The following is a 25,999-nucleotide window of genomic DNA, read 5'->3' on the forward strand; positions in this document are numbered from 1 at the left end:
CCAAACTTCACCACAAGGAGCCTCATCAGGCACTTTCAATTACACATATATATCTACATGTAAAATACATATTGACTTTATTTATATGTAGAAAAATTTAGTTGGAAGGGACCCATGACAATCTTCATGTCCAACTGCCTGACTGCTTTAGGGCTGCCCAGAATGTATTATAAATATGGATTTTTCTTTTCTATATTTTTTTCTTTATTCTTTTATAGATTAACACCACACGGGGACAGCACAGGCACTCAATGCACTGATCCTCAGGAGAGACTTCAGGAAGTGGTGTAGAAGCACACAAGGATCCAGTGCCAGTGGTTTGGGGTTGTTCTGAGCAGCCCAGCAGCCACCAGAGCCTTGGGTACATATCACCAGTTCCTAATCCTTTTTAACTCATTTCTTCCTTTCATGCTCACAAAAGCCTGCGGGAAAGCTTTTGCTGATTAAAGTCCTTCCTTTTATTTTAAAGCAGCTGCCTGGCTGCCTGCTCCCTGCTCCTGCCTCAGCAGGGGATCACCAGCTCTCACCACCTGACTCTCCACAACCCTGTGCTCTGGAATACTCAGCTGAGCTAAAGCTCTTTGGGAAGAGGACAAATTGACCCAGTGCAGCCCCTGAGCCCTCACTACTGCAGGACACTGGCTCAGGCTCTGTGTTCACCAGTCCCAGCCGTGTTCAAAGCCTGTGAGTGTCTCTGATATGCTCTGGCTGCAGGTTCCCCTGCCCCGAGCCAGTCCCCATGACATTCTTCTACTGCATCAAGAAAAGGCATTAAATTTTATTACTTTTTTTTTAAAGCAGTTGGACAGGGCTGCTCAGAGTCATCCAGCAGGATCTATAGGTATCACTCACTTTCAACTCGTACAAGAATGATTTTCAGGCATCAAAAGCTGAATAGGAGAACAGAAGGTGGTCAGGGGTGCAGAATAAGGACTAAAGGAGCCATATAAAAAAGAAATTATAAAACAGGTACTAAACCAATTTGTAATTATCACAGAATGGTTTGGGTTGGAAGGGACCTTAAAGCTGATCTAGTTCTGACCTCCTGCCATGGGCAGGGACATCTTCCACTAGAGCAGGCTGCATTTCTCCTAAAAAACTCTAAAAAACTAAAATCACCTCTCTGCCTCTTTTCCAATGCTGACAGTTCAGTCAGCAGATTCAAAGTGAGCCATATTCCTGGATGCAACTGAACAGAAATTAATCTCATTCCCTTTACAGACAAATTAGTATTAAACACAGAAACAGGATTTGGCCCTCAGTATCAGACAGTGCCATTAGAAAGATGATAGTGCAACTGATTAAATGCCAATATTTCAAGGAAGAGAAGGGGAAATATGCTGACAACATCCTAAACTTATGAAAAAAAAATTAAAAAGGGAAAGTTCTCAGAAATAAAATGCTGGAGGCAACCAGCTGGCATGACAAGGTGTTCCCTGCTGCAAAACCAGACCAGATCTCAAATCCTGCTGTGTGCTTGCAGCAGGACTGAGCTCATGCTGGGATCTGCTCCCAAACTCCAGCACCCCAAGGGAAGAAGGAAGGGACATGTCAGGGAGCAGGCAGTGCCCAAGCAGAGGGCAGGGCACTCACCCAAACAGACATGGGAGCAGCAAAGGAGGGAAGGAGATGATGGGGCACTGTGGAAAATTGTCACACAGGGCTCCAGGATCCCAGTGTGGGCCCTGGGGCATCATCTGAGGTGAGCCAGATCTGCTGCTGGAATTACTGCCTAGAAAGTACCTGCTCTGCCACAACACCACCTCTACATCAAGCTTTGAGAACCTCTTTAGGATGGCAAATCATTTCTACCCTGAAAAGAAAAATAATCAAAGTTCAGCTTAAAATTCTGTTTCTGAAGAAGCTGCGAAGAGCCAGACACCAGCACCAGCATTGCAGTCAGAGCTGAGGAGCCTCTTTAACAAGGTGTAACAGCATTTTTGATAACTAAGCATGGCCAGAACAGAGTAGCTTTGCCTCAAGTTCTTGCTGAGCAATGTGTTTTAAAGCTTTCTGCACCAAGTCATAGAATTACAGAATTGCTAAATTGGGAAAGGCCTTTAAGATCAAGTCCAATTGTTCCCCCAGCACTGCCAAGTCCACCACTAAATCATGTCCCCAGAAGCCACATTTACATGTTTGTTAAACTCTTCCAGGGATGGTGACTCCCCTGCTGTCCTGGGCAGCCTGTGCCAGGGCTGAACAACCCTTTCAGTGAAGAATTTTTGCTAATATCCACCCAAAACCTTGGAAAGCTTCTAGCTGAGCTTGGAGAACGAGAGGAGGATGAACAGGCAGCCAGCCACGAGGCCTTGGAAAGGCAGGGGAAAAAGATACAGGAGAAGCCTTCAGATGAGCCCTGAGTGGCAAACAAAATCCAGATTAGAAGAGGTGAGTTCCTGCTCTCTTTGCCCTAAGAGAAGGGCTGATGGCCAGCACTGCCCTTACCAAGGTGTGGCGCTTCATGTGCTCACGGCGGGTGAACTTCTTCCCACAGATCTCGCAGGGATAGGGCCTCTCCCCCGTGTGGGACCTCATGTGTCTCTTCAGGATGCACTGGTGCATGGCAGAAAAGCTGCAGTATGGGCACTTGAACTTCTTCCTGATGACTGTGAACTCGTTGACTGCAAGAGAGAAAGCAGAACGCACAGATTAATCTCAGAATGTCTCAAAACAATCTTCGCGTTGACTATTTCACTATTAAATGATTTCACTGTGAAATCACACTCTTACCCCTTAACCATCTACATATTTTTAATCCTTATACTGTATTAGAACCCATATGTTATTAAATGCACAGGCCAAGGAAAATACTACTAAGAAATTGAGTCCCTCCATCACAGCAGCTTTTGCACAAGTTGACACACAAACATTTAGCAACAGCCTGTTACAGACATTGCTTGCTGAAGGGAAAATGAAGAGGGCTGTCAACCTGCTAGAGTTCTGATTTATTATAAAGGATTATCCTAAATATCAAGATCTAAAACCCTAACAGTATTACTTCTGGACGAAGCAGGGAGCCAGGAACAGAAGTCCACAAAGGTGGCACCCAAACAGTGCCAGTGTTATTTATGGGGTGATGCCAGAACATCATCACACACCCCAGGAGCACTTTGGTGAAGAAGCAGAGGCAGAGGATGGCCCAGAGGAAACAGAACAGTTCCAACCACCATTCTCTACATTATCCAGTGACAGTGCCACACACAAAATACAGCAGGTGAAAAAACCTGAGTATTGCTGTTCCCTGAGGGCACCACCCACCCACTACAAGTTTGGAAGTGACTGACCACGAGGAGATGATTTCTCCTGTTTCTCCTCCATTCTATTGCTTCCTGTTGGTGTGCTAATTTTCACCCACTTTTCTCCTAATTATTGTAATTTCTCAAAGCAATATTTACATTTACATAACAAGGAGGGGGGAAAAAAGAAAGCAAGTTCTAGTTAATCACTATAACTTATGCATTTGTAAATGGCTCCTGGTAAAGGAAACAGTCTGTGGAGGAGACTTTCCTACAATTTTTTTAACAACTAGAATATGAAAATTCTTTGTCTTTTATTACAGGAAATTAATTTTTTTAAATTTTCTCCTAGGGTTTGACACTCCCTCATCTATACACTCAGAGGCAAGGAGCCCACGTTTTCCTGCAGCAGGCAGCAATTTTATCATACAAAGCTATTTATTATAAATTCATTTCCAGTCTGATTTTGTAATCACTTGCTTTTGGTGACAGGCCACACACACATTTGTAACAACCTTGTCACTATGGAGAGTAGAAAGGTGAGCAAGCTGTAAACTGAGCACAGGGAGTCAAGAGGGGACACAAACCCTCCTTCCTCCAGTCCTGCTCCACACCACACACATGCAGAGACACAGAGCCACTGGGAAACACTGACTGGGCATCCTGACAGCAACCAGATCCTGGGAGCATGAAGAAAAAGGAGAGAAACCCAGAAATCCCCTATTCCTACATCACTGGGTTGTAGCTGATCCTGCTGTTCCCTCAGTGCCTGCTCCTGTTTCCTGCTCACCTCTCCCTTCCCTTCAGGGCTGAGCTGCTGCAAAGCTGAAAAGGCAACACCCAAGGCTGGGAGCATGAGCTGCACCCCCAGCAGGCTCCTCCCCAGCCACCTGCTTCCAACACATCCATGGATTCCCAACAGCCTATTCCTGATTCTGCCCAAGATCCCTCATGCCTGCATTCAGCTTAAATCACACAAAAACAATATTTTCAGCTTCTGTATTTAAAAATACTCACAGAGCACTCTTTGCAGCTATAGTTTTATTGAAAACTATTTTTGCACCAAATAGCCACATATTTAGTTCTGGTATCTACAGAAGGAAACACCTCAAAAACAGCAGCATGGTCAGAAAAATAATTGCATATTGCAGCATTAACATTTTCACAGTCCTGTAAAATATATGCCCCCACAGTAAATCTATTTAATGCATAAATACCAGCTTTGGTATGAGAATCATCCTTTGTCTAAACAACAATATTTTATAGCAGCATTAAGTGTAGCAGCATTAAGGTCCTAAGAAATCATCTTTAACATGATCATCGAGGTGATAAACAGCAGCACCGTGGGTAAAGAGCTCCTGGACACAGCACCAAGAAATGGAGAAGGAAATAGAAACAGTGACACGGTAAAAATCTGTGTCCTTAATGCCACTAAAATATTTATGGAAATGTGTGATTTTAAAACCAACACAATAATGCTTGGGAAAAAATCTTTGGTATTGTCATCTCAAGTAACCTATTTCACTGAGGCTGTTAAAGGACACAGGTTCCTACATCCCTGAGAGTGAAGGAAATGCACTATGATGCCTGATGGAGCTGCTCTGGAGTAACTCTGTAAACTGTCACCTAGTTAATAATCACTGACATACTCCATTCTTTGGGTGATTAGAAAGAACTCACAGACTTCAGGAGAATTCTTGTCCGCTAAATCCCCTTTATATTTAAGGTTATAAATAGGAAGGTTCAATTTAACTGTCAGACTCACACCTCCCATCAGCTTCCCATGCTATTTCCTAACAGTAAAATCCTGCTTCTAGCACCTGTCCTACAAAAACCCAATAAAGCTCTGCCCTGTTATACCCTTCAGTTCTAACAATTTAAAAAACCTAGTCCTGATCCTGAAGGGAAGCACTGGAAATTCCCAGTGCTGAAGTCAGGAAGCACTCTGATGCACAGGCCAAGGAAAATACTACTAAAACCTCTATCAGAGACAGCAGAAAAAGAATTCTCTGTTTAATTAAATTCTAAAATACAAGAAAAATCAGCAAACATGAAACCTCATCAACTATTATTATGTAATGAAACTTTTTAAAGTTTGCTGAAATTGCTTTTGCTGGCATCTTACTTTCCCAAGTCAGACAAATCCTTCCCTGCTGCTCCCAAATTTCCAGATAAGATTCATCGGGTTACAACTTTGTTTTCTGGCTCAGCTTCCTCCTTTCTCACTAGCTGATTATTTAAGAGCAAAATAAATCATGAGGCAATTACTCTGACATCTGTCACAAGGGAAGCTGACAGTAAAAGCTACACACACTCCCAGACAGCCGAGATCTCCCATGCCAAAGATGTCAACAGGAACGAGAGCGGAAAAAATGAACCTGACTTTGCAAAAAGCATAACATCTAAACCCAAATGATTAAAGAGTACTACAGTGATTACATGGGAACTTATCCTCGGTTCTGACTGCAGAATGATCAAATAAAGGGTAAGAGCTAAGCCAAGCAGGGAAACTCCAGCTTCCCAGCCCTGGCGTGGCACGGAGCTGTGTCCCTGAAGCTGCAGCTCCCAGCAGGGTCAGGTGGAGCAGAGCTCCTGTTCCTCCTCCACAAGCCCAAGGGCAGCAGGTCCTGGTGGGCTCTCATTCACCTTTCCACAGGAAAGGGCTGGGAAGAAGCTCCTCACTAAGTCCACCTTGTGCACAACTAAGTATTGCTCATTTTTGTCCCCCTGAGATGCAACAGTATAATGAGAAAGAACTTCCCTGAAGAACTCCAAAGAACATTTGTGGAAGTTGGTTTTTTTTTTTTCTCCTCAGCTGTCTCACACTGAGGAAAGAAACCCCACATGCTGACAAGCTGTGCTGCACACAGAGCAGCTGGGAAGCACTGCTCTTAATTATGCTACTTTCATTTCACAGTTACCATAATCTGGTTTTGTATGTAAATATATAGCAATAGACACACAAGTATTTAATTTTTTAAAAAAATAAGTGAATTTCATAGAACGAAACAGGAATTACAGATTTCTACCCACCAGGAGCAGCCATTACTGATTCTGTATGCACACCCCAAGTTACAATTAAATTTATGTAAAGCCTCCTTCCTCTGTTTCAACACCTCCACACTCAGCCTGGCTAACTTAATTACAGTGTATAAACCAAAAGAGTCACAAAAATGTACAGAATCCCTGCAAACCACAGCCAAACTCCAGCACGTTATTTAAAAAAAGCCCTGAAAGTACTGAAATACAGTATCAATAAAAGATGCAAGCCTTGCAACAACTTTCAAGCCCAAGTAACATACCCTACTGGACACATGAACAAGCAGTGTATTTTACTCCGTTGAAAGATACAGAAAACCACTTTACAAACAGCAACCCTGTGCTTCCACAGCTCCTAGGTTCACAGTGAAAATCCCTGGAATGCCCAAATGGTCTAATGGACAGAGCACTAGAGCAGAACTCAGAATTGAATTCTATTATTAATTCTATTGCTAGCACTTTCAACAACCTGAGGGATGTTATTTTCCAGAGGAATTGGAGGAAAACATCCCCATTTCTTTTATAAAGCACTTTGAGATCAACTGATAAAGCAGTTCAAGGCAGTGTCAGAACACAGAATGAGCACTCCAATAAAACAGTCGAAGTGCCCGTTTTATGGACCCAAAAAAAGTTATCTTTGCACAAAAATTGCCACAAGGCTGCAGTGACACAGCACCTGGAACCAGCACAGCCCCAACTGATCACCTTTGGGGAATCACTCTATGAAATTACACCTGTGAACATTTATTTGCAGCACAAGAACCATGGCACGATTTGCTTTTCCTAGTTCGAGGAAGCATCTTGTATACAACAACAACAGCAGCTATGCATGCTCAGGATCCTGGCTTGGCCCTACACTGTCCATAAGCTCCAGCCCAGCCAGGTGGGCAGAGCCCAGGGAACACATTTTCAGGTGGCTACTGAGGCTCTTCTGGGTTCCGAAGCCCTTCCCACAGCAGAGACAGACCGAGGCGCGCTCGCTCGAGTGCACGGACAGAAGGTGCCGCTTTAAGTCTGTCTTGTCCCGAAACAGCTTGGCACAGTGAGGACACTGCATCTTCTTACAGTGGCAGTGGATGGTCTTCTCGTGCCGCTCCATGTTGGATTTCAGGGTGAAGCTGGCGGGGCACTTGGAGCACTGGAAGCGGCCGAGCTGGCCGCTGGTGAGGCCGGGCTGGGAGCAGTCGAGCGGGAGCAGCATGGAGAGGGTGTGCTTGTGGATGTGCTCCTGCAGCTCCTCAGCACGCTGGAACACCCTCCTGCAGAAGCCACAGGTCAGCCTCGTGGCCAGGGCTGAGTCCAGGAAGGTCCCATCAGAGGTGATGTCTGTGTCTTCAGATCTTGGGAAACTGGAATCTGAAACAGGACCACGGGTACACACGCACGGATCAGCCTCTTCTGGTATAAAATAATGACAGTTTAAAGGTGTATTTTTCTCTCTGCTTACCTGAGTCAGAGTTATCAAACTGCCAAAGTGCCAGCAATCTATCAAAGGCTGCCTGGAAAGGAAAAGCACAGGGAAGTTAGGGCAGGCATTGACAAGAAGCTTTCCCATAGGCAGAGCTCTGACTCCCATCATTGCCTTCGTCCCTTCTCCAAGGGAGGCTCAGTTGTTTGGCCTGACACCTCAAAGTGCCTTTACAAAGCTTTCACTGCCAGAGCAGTGAACTGGGCCTTTATCTTGCCTCAGAACACCTTATCATTTGGTGTTTTGAAGACAGTAATCAACATCCCTGTTTAAGACTTGGATAACTACTCAGTTTCCAGTCTCACTAAACATCCGTAGCTCCCGCTCAGGCCAGTGGGAAATGCTGGACAGGATATTTTTAGCTGATACAACAGAACTGGAAAATTCTCCCTTAGCCCTCCACAGGTACTTTTCCTTTCCACACAGAAGAGTCAGTAGAACACAAACACCTTCTGCATAGCTCCTCATCTGCAATGCCCTCTGGCACTGCTGATCCAAATTCTAAATAGAAGCCGATTTTATCTTTTTTTTCTTATAAATCCTTTGCGATATGCCAGCGTGTGGCAGATGGCAGCCCTGTATGAGGCAGAGGCGTGCTGCAGCCCCGGCAGGTCTATGCAGACCAGCTCACTTTGCTCTACAGGGATGGCAAAGCAAAATCTGTTTTCCACCCATTTGTTTAATCAAGTATCATTCAAAAATATTAAGAACAAGAAATGCTGCAGAAAACTATGGATTTTAGGTCAAACTTCTGTAATAGAGAGCCAGCCCACTTCTGTCTGAATTTAGACAGTTACAAGAAACCCAAATGCCCAACACCAGAAGTGAGCAATGGGTAGATGAGGTCTCATGCCATTATTACATGCTAGTGTGCAATGTTGTGCAAATTAAGGGATTCACAATAAAAAGAGCATTCATGTTTAAAAAACTCACAGATTTTTGAACAGAAGTTTTGTTGAGGTAAGATGGAAAGACTAAAATTGGGACAGCACCAGTCCTGACCCTCAACAGACTTCTAGTTTTAAAACAACCTGTATTTTTTTTTTTAAAAAGCTCACAGATTAAAGTATAAGGTATCAGATCTTTCAAAATACTCCTAACTGGGAAGGATTTGATCAAACAGACACCTTTGCATTTCAAATTCTTTGTATTTCCCCCTTTTCCTCCCCCCCTCAATCTTACCTGGGTTGAGGAAGGCACCTCTCCTTTTATCCCAGTTTCTGGTGACATTTCACCAGAAGAGCAGATCCTGGTGGGGCTCTGAGTGGCAAGGTGTGCTGAAGGCAGCGGGGGAGATGGTGCTTCCACTTTGCCATCACTTTCACCCCTTGAGGGATTCGAGCTGGTGCCAGGCCCTGGGGAACACAGGAAACGAATCTCACCCACGTGAACGAGCACCAGCTGGTGGCTTTAAAAACGGCCTCGCAAAGGCAGCGCCCCAGCACTCGCAGCTCATCTTCTGTCAGTGGGAGGGAATGCAGCAGGACAGGGATGCCAGGCTTTTGGTCTTTCTGGTTGATGGGTTGGTTGTTTTTTTTTAAACCAGCCTCCCCACCCAAATGTCTGTGTGTACTGGAGTGACGTCGCAGGGCTCGGTCACTACAGAGTCCGTCGGGAGAAAGGAGCACAGTGCAGCACAAATATCCACATTTCTCTTGGAGAAGCATCATTCTGAACACATACACTTCCACCTTTAAGGAAACATCAAGCTTCATTCCACTAACTTTCTTGAAAGTTTATGTCACAGGTTCAGATCTCAAGATCTGTCCGTGGTGGTTTATTTAATATCGGACTGTCAGTACTTGATCTCAAAGTGCTTTACAAAAGATGGAAAAAAGGATTCCTGTCACTCTCTATTTAGCAAGGATGGAGGTTCAAATATTTGTACAAAACTGTTCGATTATACCTGACAGTCATTACAGTCTAAAAATCTCCCATCATTCAAAAGGAAAACTTGCTGTGTCCAGCCCTCGCCTACACTGTAGCAACAGCCAAATGGAAAACAATATTCCAGAAACTGCCCTGAGGATCAATGGCAAAGCTAAATACAAATAAAGACCATGTCATCAATATCACTGTACATTATAAATTACTGTACAAACTTTAGCACGTGCCTTGACTGAATATTGGAATGACATACTGAGTAGTTTGTTCTTTTTGAAATGCAAGGTGGCAAAACCAGAAGCAAATATGGCATAAAATAAACAAATTAATATTTAAAGCACTCAATGCCCTAAAGGCTTTTTCATTTCCAGCAAAAAAGAGTCTGATGGAAACCTTCAGGGATATAAAACTCCCAGTTTTTAATGCAGCTACAAACAACAAGTCACAGTTTACACTGTGTCCGAATACAATGCGCTGTGATCTCGGTGACAACAAAGCACTCGAGTGAAACCACACCAAGTTTCAAAATGTGAACAATCCCAAACCTTACTTTTTTATCAGCTATCAAAGGAAATTCTGCTCTGGTGCCACAAGCTGGATGTTTGATTTGCTTTCCTCTGCTTTGATGGCAGATCGATATCTTTCCCAGCTGAATTAACGCTGTTCAGCTGGGATAACAAAGCTCCAAGGTTTCCTTCAGGTGCTGCTCATCTGCTGCTGTCATCATTTTAATGTAGGACAACAAAATACCAGAAATTCAAGATAGGAAAAAATTCAGGGGAAAAAAGGAATTTATCAGTACTTCCTGTTAGAAACTATTACCAGGAATCCAGCTCTACAGGTCCATGGCAGAATTCCTGCCTACACAGACACAGATTCTTTTTCTTTACCCCTGAACATCCCAAACCGATTCAAACTGCCCCAAAGGCATCTCTGGGTTACAATTCTTTGAACTAATGGTATTTTAGCACACAGTAAAGATAAACCAGTGGGGCCTGGCTTGATGAATTCTTTATTAGCACCAGGTTCCAAAAAACCTCTGCATTTAAAGCAAAAACTAAGGCTAATGAACAAGCAATGAAATAAAGCGCAGAGAAGCAATAAACTATCATCCAAGGTATATAAACACACAAAGATGTACAACACAACAAAGGTGAGTTTTCAAACAATAATTAGTATTTATTTGGTTTCAACAACTGCAAGTAACACAAGAAGAGAGAAACCCACATCAATGACCCACATTTTGTACACAAGAACATAGATTTATGTCAGTTCTGACTTGTACTGTGAGAAACCTTTTTCCCTCCTAAACTTGTACTACAATGAATTTTAAGCAAAAGTATTTTAACTTGTAAATCAGGAATCAAGCCCACCTTCCTTCAGTCAGCTCTGCACACAGAAAATGAAGTAAGGGTTTAGCAATATTTGTGTGAATACAGAATTCTTGTGACCGCTGGACAGTAAAATATTGTGGAAAAGAGGCAAAGTTATTGTATCTCATTTAAAATTGCATCCATTCTCCCCTAAATCTTCTTTTACCATGTATGAAAATTCCACACCAAACTGAGTATCTGTAACTTCTTCCTGGGAAAGTTGACCACTGTGTAAAATGTATTTCTTAACATTCAGTGCAAGGATAAATTATTGGCTCCAATGAACCACCAACTAAAAATAACCTATTAGCTGGTTTGCCCAAAAGAAAAGGGCTCTGTGTACCACGTAATCACTTGGACTGGAAGCTTCATAGGAATTGCTTCTATAAACAGTTTCAGATGCCACAGGGTAAACAGGAAAAGCCAAACTTAGACATATAAAAAAGCCTTCAAATGTGCTATTCTGAAATGTGGAAGTCACCCTTTAAGGGAGTCGTCCCCCCACAACGATCTGCAAGTTTTCTTTTTTTTTTTAATGAGAAAACAAGGATGCAAACTAACCACCTCATTTTCTGATGAAAATTAAAATTCTCCTTCTCTTGATTATACTTGGCAAAACCATCTCAAAACATTCGACTGAAGCCTCTGAGACTTCTGGCTCTGTGATGTAACCATGTGGAACAATGCTACCAAAGTTCAGGCTCATAAATGAAATAAAACACGTTATTAAACCAAGGAGCTCTGCAGAGAGAAATCACACAACAACCACCTGCTTTTGGAGACAAACCAGGAAAACGTGGCAAGAGCAGGAAAACTCTCATGATATCTTATCTGAAAGGCATCCCCAGCAAGAACCCAGGCAGGTTCAGTGAGCAAGAGTTCCCCAGACAGCCTCGGTGTTACCCATGAGTAACTCACACATTTTTTTTCTGCAAAATCTGAGTGTTCCAGGTTTCTGAGCAGCATATGAACAACGTCAATCTTGATCACACATCATGAACATCAAACTCTCAGAGCCCTTCAGCTGCAGGTTATCTGGCAACTGTGCTACCCAAATGGCAAGGTATTTAAATTTTCCCTTCTGATTTTAAATGAGTTTGAACTGGCTAACTTCAGAAATTCACCACAGTGATACAACACCCCCACACACACATTCTGGGCTTCATTTTCCGCCAGCAGAATGACAAGTTCATACTTCATATGATCAGATAATAAATTAGTTAAAAAGAACACGTGGTAAAATGAAAACCTTGGGATATCCTCTAATTTTTAAAACAGGAAGAATTATGTGGAAGATCAAGTGAAAACTTTTAATGTGTGCAGTAACTTGGAGAATAATATCCCCTTTAGAAATGGCTCATCCAAATTTTAAACATGTTTAACACCCTCTTTGCATCTGTCCACGTCCATTAAGTCCTTTATCCTTCAGGAAAAAAAAAATCAAAACAAAACCTGACTACTGCTCCTTCAGGCAGTTATGTACTGCAGTGCTTTCTAAGAGAAGATAATCCAGTGATAGCAGCCAAGATTAAAAAACACTTCACTTCTTTACAGTCAGAGAGACTGATCACTTATAATCCCTGAAATTAGTGCATTTCTTTTCAAACCAAGACAGATGAAAACTGCTGGGTTTGGTTGTCTTGTTAAATTCAGGCTTTTTCACTGTGCTCCTACCTACTTACTCCTCCTTTTTTTTTTTTTTTTAAATATAACACAGGACTTAAAATTACTCAACATCCTCAAATTGTTTTTGAAGAAAAATGTCAAAAACACCTACAAAGCCAGCACCAACCTAGACTGTGCTTTTACATCTCCACAATCTTCCTACCACTTGCTTCACTGTCATTTTATACACTGAAAATTCTCATCAAACTTGATGTTCTGTTGTATTCAGTAATGACCACTTAAAAGGGAATCTTATATCACAGGATCTTTTTCAAGGGACTAAAATAAATTGATACCTGTGAATCTGAATAAGATGAAAGAAAAATATGTCTCTTAACTCCTGGCTTCTATAAAAATCCTCTTACCAGGCCACAGTCACATCCCTGACTGCTGTGAGAGCTACAGACCAAGCAGGCAGCCTTCCTTTTGACTTGGGCATTTCACTTTGCTTCCATAAAGATGAGATAATTGAAGCTCAGCTGAATGAAATTCAAGTAACAGCGAGAAGACTGGAAAATAAGGACCTCAAATACAGGCTGGACAGGACCTCTGGGCCATGGCACCCCTCAGTGAGATATCAACTACCCCCTTTTCTACCTGTATCAAGCTTTATTTTAAACCCAGCTGTCTCCTGCCTGTACCATGCCCCTCCTCAAGCTCTGCTTCTCAGGTGGTTGGGCAATCTCTAATTTTTAACCTGGATTTATGACTGCTTCGTACACATTTATCTTATGTCAAGTGGTGCTTCAGTTTTTAAGCACAACCTAAGATCCTCCAACAAGGAGAAGGATGATGGATAGAGGGCAGCCCCGCCATTATTCCAATTTATCAAGACAGAAGATGAAATTGCTGATTTCACCTGTCAGGAGCCACAGACCCGAAGCCGTGGTGCATCCATCACCCACAGTCACACACTGACCCAGGCTCCCACCCTCCCTGGGCCAGCTCAGGGCACCCTGCCACTGAACTGAGCCACATCTGTGCTGCTCCACTGCAACTGAGGGATTTTCAACCCTGCAGCCCCATCTGAACCATCTAAATCTGATTTAACTGGAGATCCTTCGGGAAGTGAGTTACTGTGAAAGAAACCAGAACCCTGCACCAGCCATTCCCCACAAATATTTAAGCTACAGAATAAGGCACAGAAACTTGAAGGTTCTTGGATTTTTTTAAACAACCAATCCCACTGTTCAGACACAAGAAGTGAAAAGAGACGCTAAGTTTGACACTGCATTGTGCAATTATTTCCCTTTGTCACACAACTCCAGGGGTCAGCTGGCCACTTGGATGCGCTTGGGAGCACCCTGGTCTAGTGGAAAGTGTCCCTCCCATGACAAGGGGCTGGAAAAAGATGATCTTCAAAGTCCCTTCCAACCCAAAGCATTCTGCAATTCTGTGATTCATTCTCTACTTCTATGACCATTAAAGTTATCTATCTTTTCCCATTGAGGAAACCAAAAGAAAATAGAATAATAGGTATCCTAAGTGACCTTTCATTCTATTTACTTGGTCAGTTTTCTCAGCATAGATAAACTTTTTCTTCTGGAAATTAACGTGTAATATTCAGAAAACTGTTGCTTGCTCTATTCTATTTCACAAATTATGGACCTTCTCAGAGCATTACTAAAATACAGCATTAATAATTTCTTCCTTTATGCACTAGAGAATCAGGCTACAATGAAGAAAACACAAAAATATGCTGAAAAATCAGCTGTCCACACCTAATGGTTCACATCGGCTGTCTCCAACAGAACACCAGTAGAAAAACATTCATTTCCAGGTGCAAGTACAACAAAATCAATAGCTGCTCACTACTTGCAGGTCTAAAATTAAACTGCAAGAAGTAAAGATCATGCAATCTACAACATCCCAATTGTTCCCACAGACACAGGAGCAACCTTCAAGCTGTTCAACATCAATCAAGTTTGGATTCAAAACCTTTCCCATAACGACTCAAATACTTTGTGTTTTGTTTGTAAGTACCATTGTGCAAACGAGCCAAACAGAAATCTCAGGGCAAGCACTACAGGCTGAGTATTTTCTTCTATGACCAGCAGTTAACAACAAAGCTGGATCAATATCAGACTAAAGTTTCCATATTTTACGGAAAGTGGGATTAAGCAGGACTTAAACCTGGATATAAACACACCAGCAGCAACAAACAAGGCGGTGACCTCTATTTTCTTCTCGCTAAAGATTTCCCTTAAAGCAACACTAAAAAATAAAAAATATAGGAAAAAAAAAAAAAACACAGAAGAAGGCCAACTTACGGGAGAGCGAGTGGGTGCCTTTGGGGAGGTACTCGAAGAGCAGCGAGCTGTCCTCGCTCAGCATGTCGGCTTTCAGCGACAGCAAACTGTTCTTGCTCATCAGAGCCGCACGCAGGTTGGCGACAGTGGCTGCCTGCAGCGCATCCTCCTTGTCCGGAGTCAGGGGCTGCTGGATGTAGCTGGACTCCCCCGCCAGCAGCGCCTCCTCCACGTTGCTGTAGGGCTCCGGCCGCTCCACCCGGCTGTCCGAGCTGCTGGGCTCCGTCCCGGCCGCATCGGCGCCTGCAGCGGGGGAGACGCGGTCAGAGACGGGGGGAACTGCGGGAGCGGCCCCACCGCGGGGCACGAACGCAGCCAGGAACGCAGCAACGCTTCTGCTGGCTTTGCTTTGCACGGGAGTGCTGCCCTCAGCCCCTTTTCCTGCCCTCACCCCCTTTTCCTGCCCTCACCCCCCTTTTCCTGCCCTCAGCCCCTTTTCCTGCCCTAACCCCCTTTTCCTGCCCTCAGCCCCCTTTTCCTGCCCTCACCCCCTTTTCCTGCCCTCAGCCCCCTTTTCCTGCCCTCACCCCCTTTTCCTGCCCTCATCCCCCTTTTCCTGGGGGGTTCTGTTTTTCCAGCCCCTTCCCTCCTGCCCCACCACCTGGGCTTCAGTTCAGTACCACACACTATGAAGACAGAGCAGAGGATGTGTATTTTATCCACAGCCTGGATAAGACTACTTATTAATCTTAAATTAAGATTTCAGGATAGTTTGCTAGTGCTGAAATTACATTCAGAGGTTTAAATTGTGTTTTCTCCCTAATTTTAGGGAGAAAAAAACACTTCTCTCCACTTAGCCCAAATTTTTACTCTTTGTTTCTTCCCCATGATGAAGGTTTTGAGAAACTCAGTAATAAACAGCCTCTAAAAGTGGAGTACTGAGTATAAATCCCTTGGGATTCTGAAAAATACATAGCAACCATTGGTTTCCAGCATATATCACAGGATGGGATTTATACAGAAACGTTACAGTAAAAAAACCCCAAACTGATCAGCCACTTTACAACATATAACAAGCTATATAACTATAAAGAAACTGTATAAAAATATAACACATTAGTAACAAATATATCAATTACTGAACCCTTTTCCTGCCCCACACCCGGGGGTTCTGTTTTTCCAGCCCCTTCCCTCCTGCCTCCCACCTGGGCTTCAGTTCAGTACCACACACTATGAAGACAGGGCAGAGGATGTGTATTTTACCCACAGCCTGGATAAGATTATTTATCTTAAACTAAGATTTCAGGATAGTTTGCTAGTAGTGAAATTACATTCAAAGGTTTAAGTTGTGTTTTCTCCCTAATGTTACACTCCACTTAGCCCAAATTTTCACTCTTTGTTTCTTCCCCATGATGAAGGTTTTGAGAAGCCCAGTAATAAACAGCCTCTAATAGTGGGGTGATGGGTATAAACCCCTTGGGGTCACTTTCTGAAAAATACACAGCAACCATTGGTTACCAGCATATTTCACAAAGTGGCTTTTGTACAGAAATGTTACAGTTAAAAAAACCCAAACTGATCAGCCACTTTACAACATGTAACTACAAAGAAACTGTATAAAAATATAACATATTAGTAACAAATATATCAATTACTGAACCCAAACAAAACCAAAAAAGTTATGATAAAGTAAACTTCTTCCTGCAAAAACACAGTTTATTGTTGTATATTTGGGGAGGTCTAATTGAAGAGCCTCCTTTGTTTGAACTTTGACTCTCTTATCAGCTTAAATAATTTATGTATTTTTGTGTAAAGAAAAATGACTCTCAGACTCCTCTCTATTCTTCACATGAAACAACAAAAAATTACACACAAAAAGGGCTGTTAGCCCATTTAAAAGTGCATAAAACAAATTGCAATTACCTACTCCACAATCTGCAGCAGCAAACACAGCTGACACACTCAAAGCCCAGCTGAGCACCTGGCAAACGGAGCTGAAGCTTCCCAACAAACTTATGCCTTTGTGGCATTTCTCCTATCAGGGAGAAGGAAAAAAAATCCATATCCAAAGAGAAAGCACAGATAATGAGCTATCAGTGGAGAAAGACGCTGTTTTACAGATCCTGAATATTTTATTGCCTCCTAGTTTAAAAGAGATTTAAATCTACTTAATGCAAGAGGGAACTATTAGAGCTCAAACCAGTGGTAGGACACTTACAAAATTAATACCTACTGCTTCCATAAATTCACTTTGCACTCTTCAGGGCAAGGAATTCAGGTGTTGTCCACACACAGCACTGCAATAAACTCACTCCTGCACGGAAGCTCAGGAGAAGGGAGGAGGCAGAGGGGGACAAACCAGCCCTTGGTTTCCACACCTTCAAACCAGGGCAAGGCATTAATCTGCAGAGCCTTATTAAAAAATGCCAATGAGGACACTGGTACCGTGCCCTGTAACCTGGAAAACAGCTGAAGGAAGATCATTATTTTTATCTCCATTTCACAGGTGGTGGCTGCCAGAGAACGACGTGGGGACTCGCTCGAGGTGCCCAGCCTGCAGAGCCAGGAGCAGCCAGCAAATTTCCCAGTCCCAGCTCAGGGCATATCAGATTCCAGAACATGTTCAGATTGGTTTAACTAAGCTGCACTGTTCTGCCAGTACATCCTACTGCTAAAGTTGTTCCTTTAAAAAACAAACAACCTCAAAGCAAAGAAGAAGGAAAAAGCAATCATAGGCAGAGTGCTCCCACACCCTGGAGAGGTAGGGAATGCCCAAGGCTGGGGGCTACAAACACAGTAGGAAGTTCATAACTGTGTACTACCAGAGATGCTCTCTGTTTAAAACAAACCATTTTCCCTCCTCCATCTGTGTTTTGCTTGTATAATTTCATATTATCAGTTTTATTAAATCTTAGCCAAGCAGAAGAATTGAAATGCTTTGAATTTTTATGTATTTTGTCATCCCTCCGTTAGGGGCTCACAGGATATCCACTTTTCTAGATGATAATGAAGGTTTTTTAAAAACAAGCCAGCATGCCTACATAAAGAAAAACTACAAGACAGTAAAAACCAGCAGCTGTTACAAAAAGTGGTGAAGGAAGCAAATGAAACTTTAGCCCATTAAAGTGGTAAGGTAACAGAGCTTCATCACATCACAGCCACAATAATACCACTGTCCCACTGCCTGCATGGGGAATCACAGCACATAACTCAGGCCACAAAGGGTGTTTGCCCACAAAACTGCATTCCCAAATAACCAGGCAGGCAGGGAATCACCTGGTGCTTTCTGCACTCCTTTTCAGAGCCTGCTACAGCTGCTGATTGACAGTTGCCAGCATTGGCTGCTGCCCGCTGCACATAAACACTAATTGCTAAAACACACGCAGATTAATTGTAACCACAACAAGACATTAAATGTTCCTCAAAAGCCAAGATTAGAGACAGACAGTGAAATAGATGCTTCAGAGCTTCCAGTATTTATAGCTGATGTAATCTAATCAAACACACATTATGGCAAAATAAATATCCACTTAGTCACATAAGTACTAAAATACTCTCAGCACACCAAAACCCAAAAAAATGCACCAAGTTCCTCTCCACAGTGCCTCCAAAACCACTTCTCTTTTCTCTAGAATGCAGCTCCTTTTGACAAGATTTAGCCAAAGAATTATATGAATCAAAAGCATCCATCACTTCCCAGTAATCCAAACTGTTTACTACAGTGCCTCAGCCCCATGTAAACCAGGCTTTAGTCAATGAGCTTCTATTCTGCAATTATTCACTGCCACGGGCCCAGAGCTCCATCCCAGCCCTCCAGAGCTCGTTTTTCACCCTGCTGGGACAGCCCTGGGACTGCAGGGCTGCACACACAGGAAATCCCGAGCTAAACACGGCATTAATGCCGCTTGAAAACTGAGCTCATTAGTCTCTTTAGCAAATCATTATTTTGCAGTTATTCTATTACACCAGCCTACTTTCCAAAACACAGAAGCTTTAGAAAAGCTTTCTTAAATTTGTTGACTTGGGTGAATATTTTATTGTTAGCTTCTATTGTCAAATAAAACACAGAGCCTATTTTTTGACAATTTTGGTCACAGTACTTTTATACAATTCTGAAAACAACAGTAAAGTTCTTACCTACACATGAAGCATCACATAACAGGGATGCAAGGACTGCAAGCACCTTTTCACAGAGCTCACCCATCCCAATTGAGCTCAAAACACACTTCATTCCCAGCCACACAGACCAGGCAGGCTTTAACAGATCCATGAAGAGGAATAAACCTCACACCAAGACAACAGGAGCAGTAAAATATTCCCAACACACTCAGGGTGGCTACTGTGTGAGCTCTGGAAGTCCTATAAACCGAGCTCCTGTCACAAACCCAGGAATGGGAAAAGCAAGTTGCACCAATCACAAAAAAATCAAGCACTACAGACATCTGTCAGCCCCTTGGAAAGGGCTATGGCACAAATCAAAGTAATGCAATGTACTGAAAGTATCCAAATGTTAATGTGATAATTTATTTTCAAAGATCTAGGAAGAAGCTGACAGTAAAAAGCATTAAACCCAGTCCAACAACTGAACAAAACACACATGCCATCCCAGAAACAGCAAGGAAAGGCTCCATTTTAAAGACTCCATTTACTACTTTAATTAATTACTTTAATACACAAACCAATTTTCGCTCTTGTATTTCTTCTCCCTGCTTTTGTCATTTTTTCTCATTACAGCTTAAACTCAGCTGTTACCAAAGTACCTCCTCAGCGTCTGCTTCTCTCACACCACTTATTTCTTGTTTGTACTGTGTTTTAACCTTCTCAGTAAACCCCCAGTGGGGTTTCCCAGACTCCCAATGCTATTATTCTCTTTCATAGTTCTTTTTTTTAAAATTATTTTTCCTCTTTTCATCCTTTATTCCTGCTCTCTCATGTAGACAGTTGAACACCTAGAAATCAGTAGCTGGAGAACTAAACCCATGAGAAGGGAGAAAGGAGTGAATAAAAGCCATACAAGGTTGCATCTGCTGCTGGAAAACTCAAAGCAGAAACAAGCTTTATTCCCAAGAACTAAAGGCAACGTTTTGCAAGGTGTCTCTCTCTCTCAATATTGCTCTTTTCATCACAGTCTGGAGGTAAGAGGGGATCAGAAATCTGTCATCTCCTCCTCACAGCCCCGATCAGGGTGGCAGGAGCACAAAGCAGGGATGTGGTGGCCCCAGTCTCTGGGGCTGTGTGACAGAGGTGACCCCCAGCAGTGAGGGGGAGCCAGCCACAGGCACAGGAATCCTTCAAAGGAGAGGAACAGCACCTCACCTGCCATTTACAGAGCTTTAAAGCAGCTCCTGTGTGTTTCTCCACCTGCCTGGCAAATTTCAGGAATCTCTGAGGAGCCCTCCCAAGCTGCACCGGAGTGCAGGGGTGGTTCATGAGCACACCTTCCTCAGCTGGAGTCTCACCCCTCAGCATCTGCAGTAAACTCCCTGCAAGTCCCACAGCCCCCAAAGACATTGGCAATTCAAGGTAGCTGCCACAAAAAGCTCCTGAGCCTTTTCTGTAGCTCACCCCACCTGCAGGACCCAATTTGGCAGAGTGAGGGTGGAAAGGTGAACTGAAGGGCAGACACCTCTGGGGACAGGAGTCCTGCTCTCAGCAAGGCAAGAACCCAGGAAAATCCAGTCTGGAGAGAGGAGCAGCTGGACCTAATCTGAAGCAGCATCACCAGCAGACAGGGGAGTGAGAAGTCATCCTGACCTAGGGCAGCATTACTGCTCTGTCACCTGGAGTCATCTTTAAGAACTGCAGAATAAATTAGGTTGAAAGCGACTTCAGAGCTATTTTAGAGTAAGATTCCAGTGGCTTGTACAGCCCAGTTGTGAATATCAGCAGGGAAGACAGAGTACAACTTCCCCAGGTCCTTTCTCCACCTTTTGACCACTTTGTGAAGAATCTCCTCCTTTCACCCTGTGAGAATCTCCCTTCCTGTAACTCATCCATTACCTCTCATCCTTTCTCAACCCACATCTGAGAAGGGTCTGGCTCTGGATAATCCACCTACCCCCCTTCTCTTCTCCAAGATTTTAAACCAAGCTGTCTCAGCCTCTCCTCACACATCATCTTGATGGCCTCAGCTGCTCTTGCTCAAGCTTGTCAAAGTCTTTTTTGGCCTGGAGATCCCCAAAGTGGATCCTGAACTCCAACTGCTGTTCCTAAGGCAGGCAGCCAGCCTCTGCTGGCTGTGAGGGCACACAGGCTCCTCTTCAGCTCCTTGCTCACCAGGAGACATTTTCTGCAAAGCTGCTTTTCTCTCCTTGGCTGCCAACCCAGCCTGCTGCACAGGGCTATCCTGTGCCACATGCAGGACTTCACACTTGTCTTGGTGGAACTGCTGCTGTGCCTGGCACTGCTGCCTTCCAGCCAATCACCCCTCCCAGCCTGGTGCCACCCAACATCCCACCACACACGTTGTTAATGAGCAAAGTCAACAGCATCAGGCCTGGAAGCAGCCTGGGATGGATGTGGGGCAGATGTTTTGGATCTCCTGCACACAGCTGGGTAATTTTTAGTGTGATGGAAAACATAATTTTTTTTCTGTTTACAAGCAGAAAGGGAAGAGATCCCAGCATCAGCAACTTCTCCCATGCCAAATTCCTGCACCCTCCCCTGCTACTCCCTCAGTGGCACCAAGACTACACATATAGTTGTGATTGAACTCGAGACAGGAACCAATATGTTAAAAATAAATTGATTTATTTAAAAAAAGTTATATTTAAATGCAGATCAGTTCTCCAGTCTGGTTCTCTACATGGTCACACAGAGATTTTCACCGGAACAACTGCAGGAGAGCGTGGGGGTGCAATTCAGTACCAAAGGAAAGTGGGAGCCACTTAAACTCAGCTTTTGTTTCAGGTGCACTGACAGAATGTGACCCAAAAAAACTTAGGTGAAATAAAAGACTTAATTTTCTGAGGTTCTTCAACCTATCTGGGTCAAGTATCTGCCTGACAGTTGATTTTATCTAGAATTCCAGGGATGATGTTTCTTCTGTAAGTTTAGGAAGGTTTGGCTTGATCTCCTTCTGTACAAAAGGCAATTAATTTTTAAACTCTCAGGGAAAAAAAAAAAAAAAGAAAAAATAGCTTTCATTTCATAGTGTGGTTTTTGATTGGGAATTAAAAAAAAAAAAAGAGCACACAGGCTGGCAGCAAAATGACAATCTTTTACAATCTTTTACCAGCTGCTAAAAATATCCTTGAAGTTCGTATTTCAGTTCCCTCCTCCTTTCTAACAGAAATCTTCCTTCCAAAAGTGTTTCACAACTCACTATTTGTTAAGCAAACCCCAGCATTCTCACCCACTGCAATATTTACATGGGGAAGTGATGCCATGAGCTATATTGGGTTTGATTTGCACTATTTTACAACCATAACAGCAGACATGTGGATACAATAAATGTGCACAGCATTCAGAATCAGCTCCAATTTCCTCAAGCAGGAAACAATCAAGCAAACACAGATATTTAACCACAACACATATGATCATTAAAAACTCTCTTTATGTTGAAGGCTGTAAGATATCTTAAGTGAATCCTTATGGAATCAAAAACTTGGTTTCCTTCAGGCTGTGCTTTCCCAGCCCTCTTCTTTCAGGTTTGAGCCCTACCACAGCTTCTCCACCACCATTTAAAGCAGGGTGACCTGGGACTGTCAGGATTTGAGTTCTCAAAAACACTGTCCTGCAGCAAAGTGCCAATTTCCAGTGCTGCTCCTGTTTCTGGAGGGCTCAGGAGGAGCCCATGCCAGCTGAGGCTCCAATATAATTTTCCAGCCTACAGCCATAGGATGTTCACTCTCTGTGTTTTACCAACAGAAACATTCTCCTCACCAGCTCTAGAACACTACTGCTAAAATAAACCAGCCTTGTTCTACACAAATATGACCTGGTTTTATGTTGCTATTCCAGCAGCATGTTCCAAGCACAAGTGTATCCCCATCTTTCTCTTCCTCAAAACAGTAATCAGTGAACAAGTAACTGGAAAATTCCCTCTACTGCTCCAGGTACCTGGAAAAAAAAATCAATTTTCATCTCTTTCCCGTAATATTTGTTTTTCTACCATTGAATCAAGTTCTGCAGACACTTTCCTGTGGTCAGCAAAAGGAGCTCCTGGCCCAAACCCTGCTGCTTGTTGCTGCTCCCCCACCTCCTGTCAGTGACCTCAACTCAACTGTTCCTCAGGCTACAGAGCAAACCTGGCCAACTGCTGATCTTCCTAAAAAAGACAGCATAGAACAAATCCAAAAAAGAGAGAAATGGTTAAACTGGGTGAGTTAATTGTTTCAGAAACTATTCTAAAGTGGGACAATAAAGTATCCTTGCAGGAGCAGGAATGACTGGGCAGTGCAGAAATACCTTAAGCCACTCTTGTTTCTCCAAAATATGCAGAGAATTGTAGAGTAATTTGAGACTATCACTTTAACAGTAGTGCAAGCTTAACCTCTTTTTCCAAGTCTCTTAATTCAGGCAATAAAAGGAGTGACACTATTCCCTGCTGCTCCTCAGGACAGAGGCAGACACAAACACGAAGGGACAGAAATAAAACATTCAAGTACCACATTAAATATGAATATTAGCACTCATGATATGACAGAATGCTGAGTTATAAACTCTGAAAATCCTCAGAACAAATATTTACCTTTAGAAACAAGTGCCTTGAAAAAAAAAAAAAAAAAAAAAAAGAGTGAATAAAAAATTAATCAGAGACCAGTACAGAAAAGCTTGGGTTTGATTCCCAGGCACTGCATCTTAAGAATTAATTCCTATTACATTTTAATGCAAAAGCAGTACTGCAAATAAGGAAATTAAAGTCCTGAACAGGGCTGATTGCAAAGCAGGAATAGAATTTATGTTTAAGTACTAAAAGCTTCTTGATTTCTCACTCATAATTTCAAAGTAAAGAACCAAAAAGGGGGTAAAAGGTTTTTGAAAAGTTAAGATTTCCCTAAAGAAGAGCACAAGGAATAAATAAAATAGTGAGAAGGGCACTCGAGAGAGGGGAAATGCCTCTGATCTCTGGAGTTCAAGCAGATTAACAGAATCAGAACTGCTACCAGGGGGAGGAGGAAGAGGAGGAGGGCTTGGGAGCCTGGGGAAAATGGAATGCAGGGTGGGGAAAGGAAACAGACACTGAGCATTGAGCTAAAGCTGGTTTAGGGTGGAACCATTTTAAAGCCAGGGTGTAGCCGGGGAGTAAGTGTGTCTGGGTTTAAAGCAATGATTTTAGTTTCCAAACTTGAAAATAACCTGACCTAACCCTTCAATAACAGAAACTCCAAAGTTACTCCTGCAAAGATTGTATCCTAATAGCTCCATTAGCCTGTAGCTGTGGTGATACAGAGACCCTGAATTATTATTCACTGAGCACCCTCTGCTAAATTCTCAATATGGACATAGATCAGTGGTCTCGGGGGTCAGGGATTTTTTTTTTCCCTTTGGTTTTGCATTTTGAGGCAATTCTCAGCCACCTCCACACAGCTTCAGGCACACCAAGAGTTCCAGAGAGGGTCCAGAAACCTGGGCAGCTCCTAAGCCCGAGGAATGCAGGCTAAGCCGATTTTGGGCTAAGAAAGAATTCAGGGGGTGGCACAAGAGCACAGAGCTGTAACCCCTCCATGCCTGGTTGCATGGCTGGTCACAGGGCTATCAAAATATCTCCCCAGCAAAACCCCCTCAATTGTAGCAAAGATTTTAACACCTTGCACCATAACTGCAATGTCATGGCTGTAAAAGAAGGTGGGGAAATGCAGTAATTAACCTAATTTTCCAAGTGGCAGGCAATTTGTAGTTTACCTACCCTCAAAAATACTCCAACACCTTTCCAACAAGCTGTTTTAATCCAAAACATCTATCCTGCTTAAAAAGTGATCTTTCCAAAATGAGGCATAAAAAAGGTCTAAGTAACAAACTAAAAGTAGGAAATTATTAAAATTTGAGCCTGTGTTGGTTTTTAGGATATCAGACATTGATCTGACAATTGAAATTTTAGTCAGCCCACCTTTCAGTCGTGGCTGTAACAAACATTTAAACCATTAAAACATCTGAAGTTTTCCCATTGCAACCAGGACTCAGACCATGGCAGGTGGACTGGTCTGAGTCTTCAAAGCAAAATCCATTCAAAGGAAGAGTAACTGACTGTATTCTGTCCCAGTGACTTTTCTGGCTGGATAATTTCAACTCTGCCCACTTCCAAAACTTCTCTTAGCACCTCCTTCAATACATTCATTTTTGTCTTGTAGAACAAAGCAAAAATCTTTGGGAGTTCTTTAAACACCAGAATCCTGAGTACCAACACCACACTCATCTTCCCCCCCCCTTTCTCATTTTGCAAAATGTGGATTCCTCTAGTTGGACCAATATGTTTGCCAAATACCACAACAGGAACAGGGGAATTTTCAGGGGAATTACTTATTTAATAATGACTTGCAAATATGAATCAAGGGAAGATCTGAAGATTTGCACTGACAAAGGGACAGAGTCACAGGAAGCCCAGTAGCTTGCTGAGAAAAAAACAACAATGATTTTGTTTCAAGAATAAAATCATCCTGTGCTAAGGCAATCCACACATTCACCTTCCTGTACTCAGGTCCAGAGACCTCACCTGCAGAAACTTCATTGAACTCATCTGGAACAAGCTCTTCCTTGCCTGCCTCTGAAGCCTTTTGCAATGTAAGCTCCCTATGTGATCCAACTGTTCAGCATCTGTGCTCCCCAACAGCTCCTGTAATCATAATTTGCTCTCTGGAAACCAGGACAGAAAAAGGGATGGGGAATGTTGAGGAGAGCAGCTGTCTCCAGGCTTCCTGGGGAGCAGAGCTCCTGCAGCAGCACTGCAGCCACACGTGTGGCATTGGAAAAGCAGCAACTCCAACAGCTCCTCACCAGGAGGGAGGAAACTTGTGCATAATTAAAGATTTTGATGGGGAAAACGTTAAAGAAACTGTGAGCTCTGCAAAGTCAGGAGGATACAGCAAAGTCCTGCTTGTCCTTCCCATGGAGGTCACCAGTCTGGGCTCACTCAAGTCCTGA

At 43.1% G+C, this 25,999-nt stretch overlaps 1 protein-coding gene across 8 annotated transcripts in view; it reads right to left on the bottom strand.

The window, feature by feature from the left end:
- The window catches only part of ZBTB46 (zinc finger and BTB domain containing 46), a 53,016-nt gene that overhangs the window by 5,873 nt on the left and 21,144 nt on the right, over nucleotides 1–25,999 (bottom strand). For 6 of the 8 annotated variants that reach the window (XM_077187245.1, XM_054644243.2, XM_054644242.2 and 3 more), the window contains 5 exons: nucleotides 14,939–15,220; nucleotides 8,929–9,101; nucleotides 7,726–7,777; nucleotides 7,344–7,634; nucleotides 2,449–2,624 (listed from right to left, as the gene is read on the bottom strand). In XM_077187245.1, coding sequence (XP_077043360.1) covers nucleotides 2,449–2,624; nucleotides 7,344–7,634; nucleotides 7,726–7,777; nucleotides 8,929–9,101; nucleotides 14,939–15,220 — 974 coding nt within the window. The remainder of the gene's footprint in view (nucleotides 1–2,448; nucleotides 2,625–7,343; nucleotides 7,635–7,725; nucleotides 7,778–8,928; nucleotides 9,102–14,938; nucleotides 15,221–25,999) is intronic. The other 2 variants (XM_077187247.1, XM_054644247.2) reach the window with 2 other exon arrangements.

The sequence above is a fragment of the Agelaius phoeniceus genome, chromosome 17, assembly GCF_051311805.1.
Source record: "Agelaius phoeniceus isolate bAgePho1 chromosome 17, bAgePho1.hap1, whole genome shotgun sequence".
NCBI lineage: Eukaryota > Metazoa > Chordata > Aves > Passeriformes > Icteridae > Agelaius > Agelaius phoeniceus.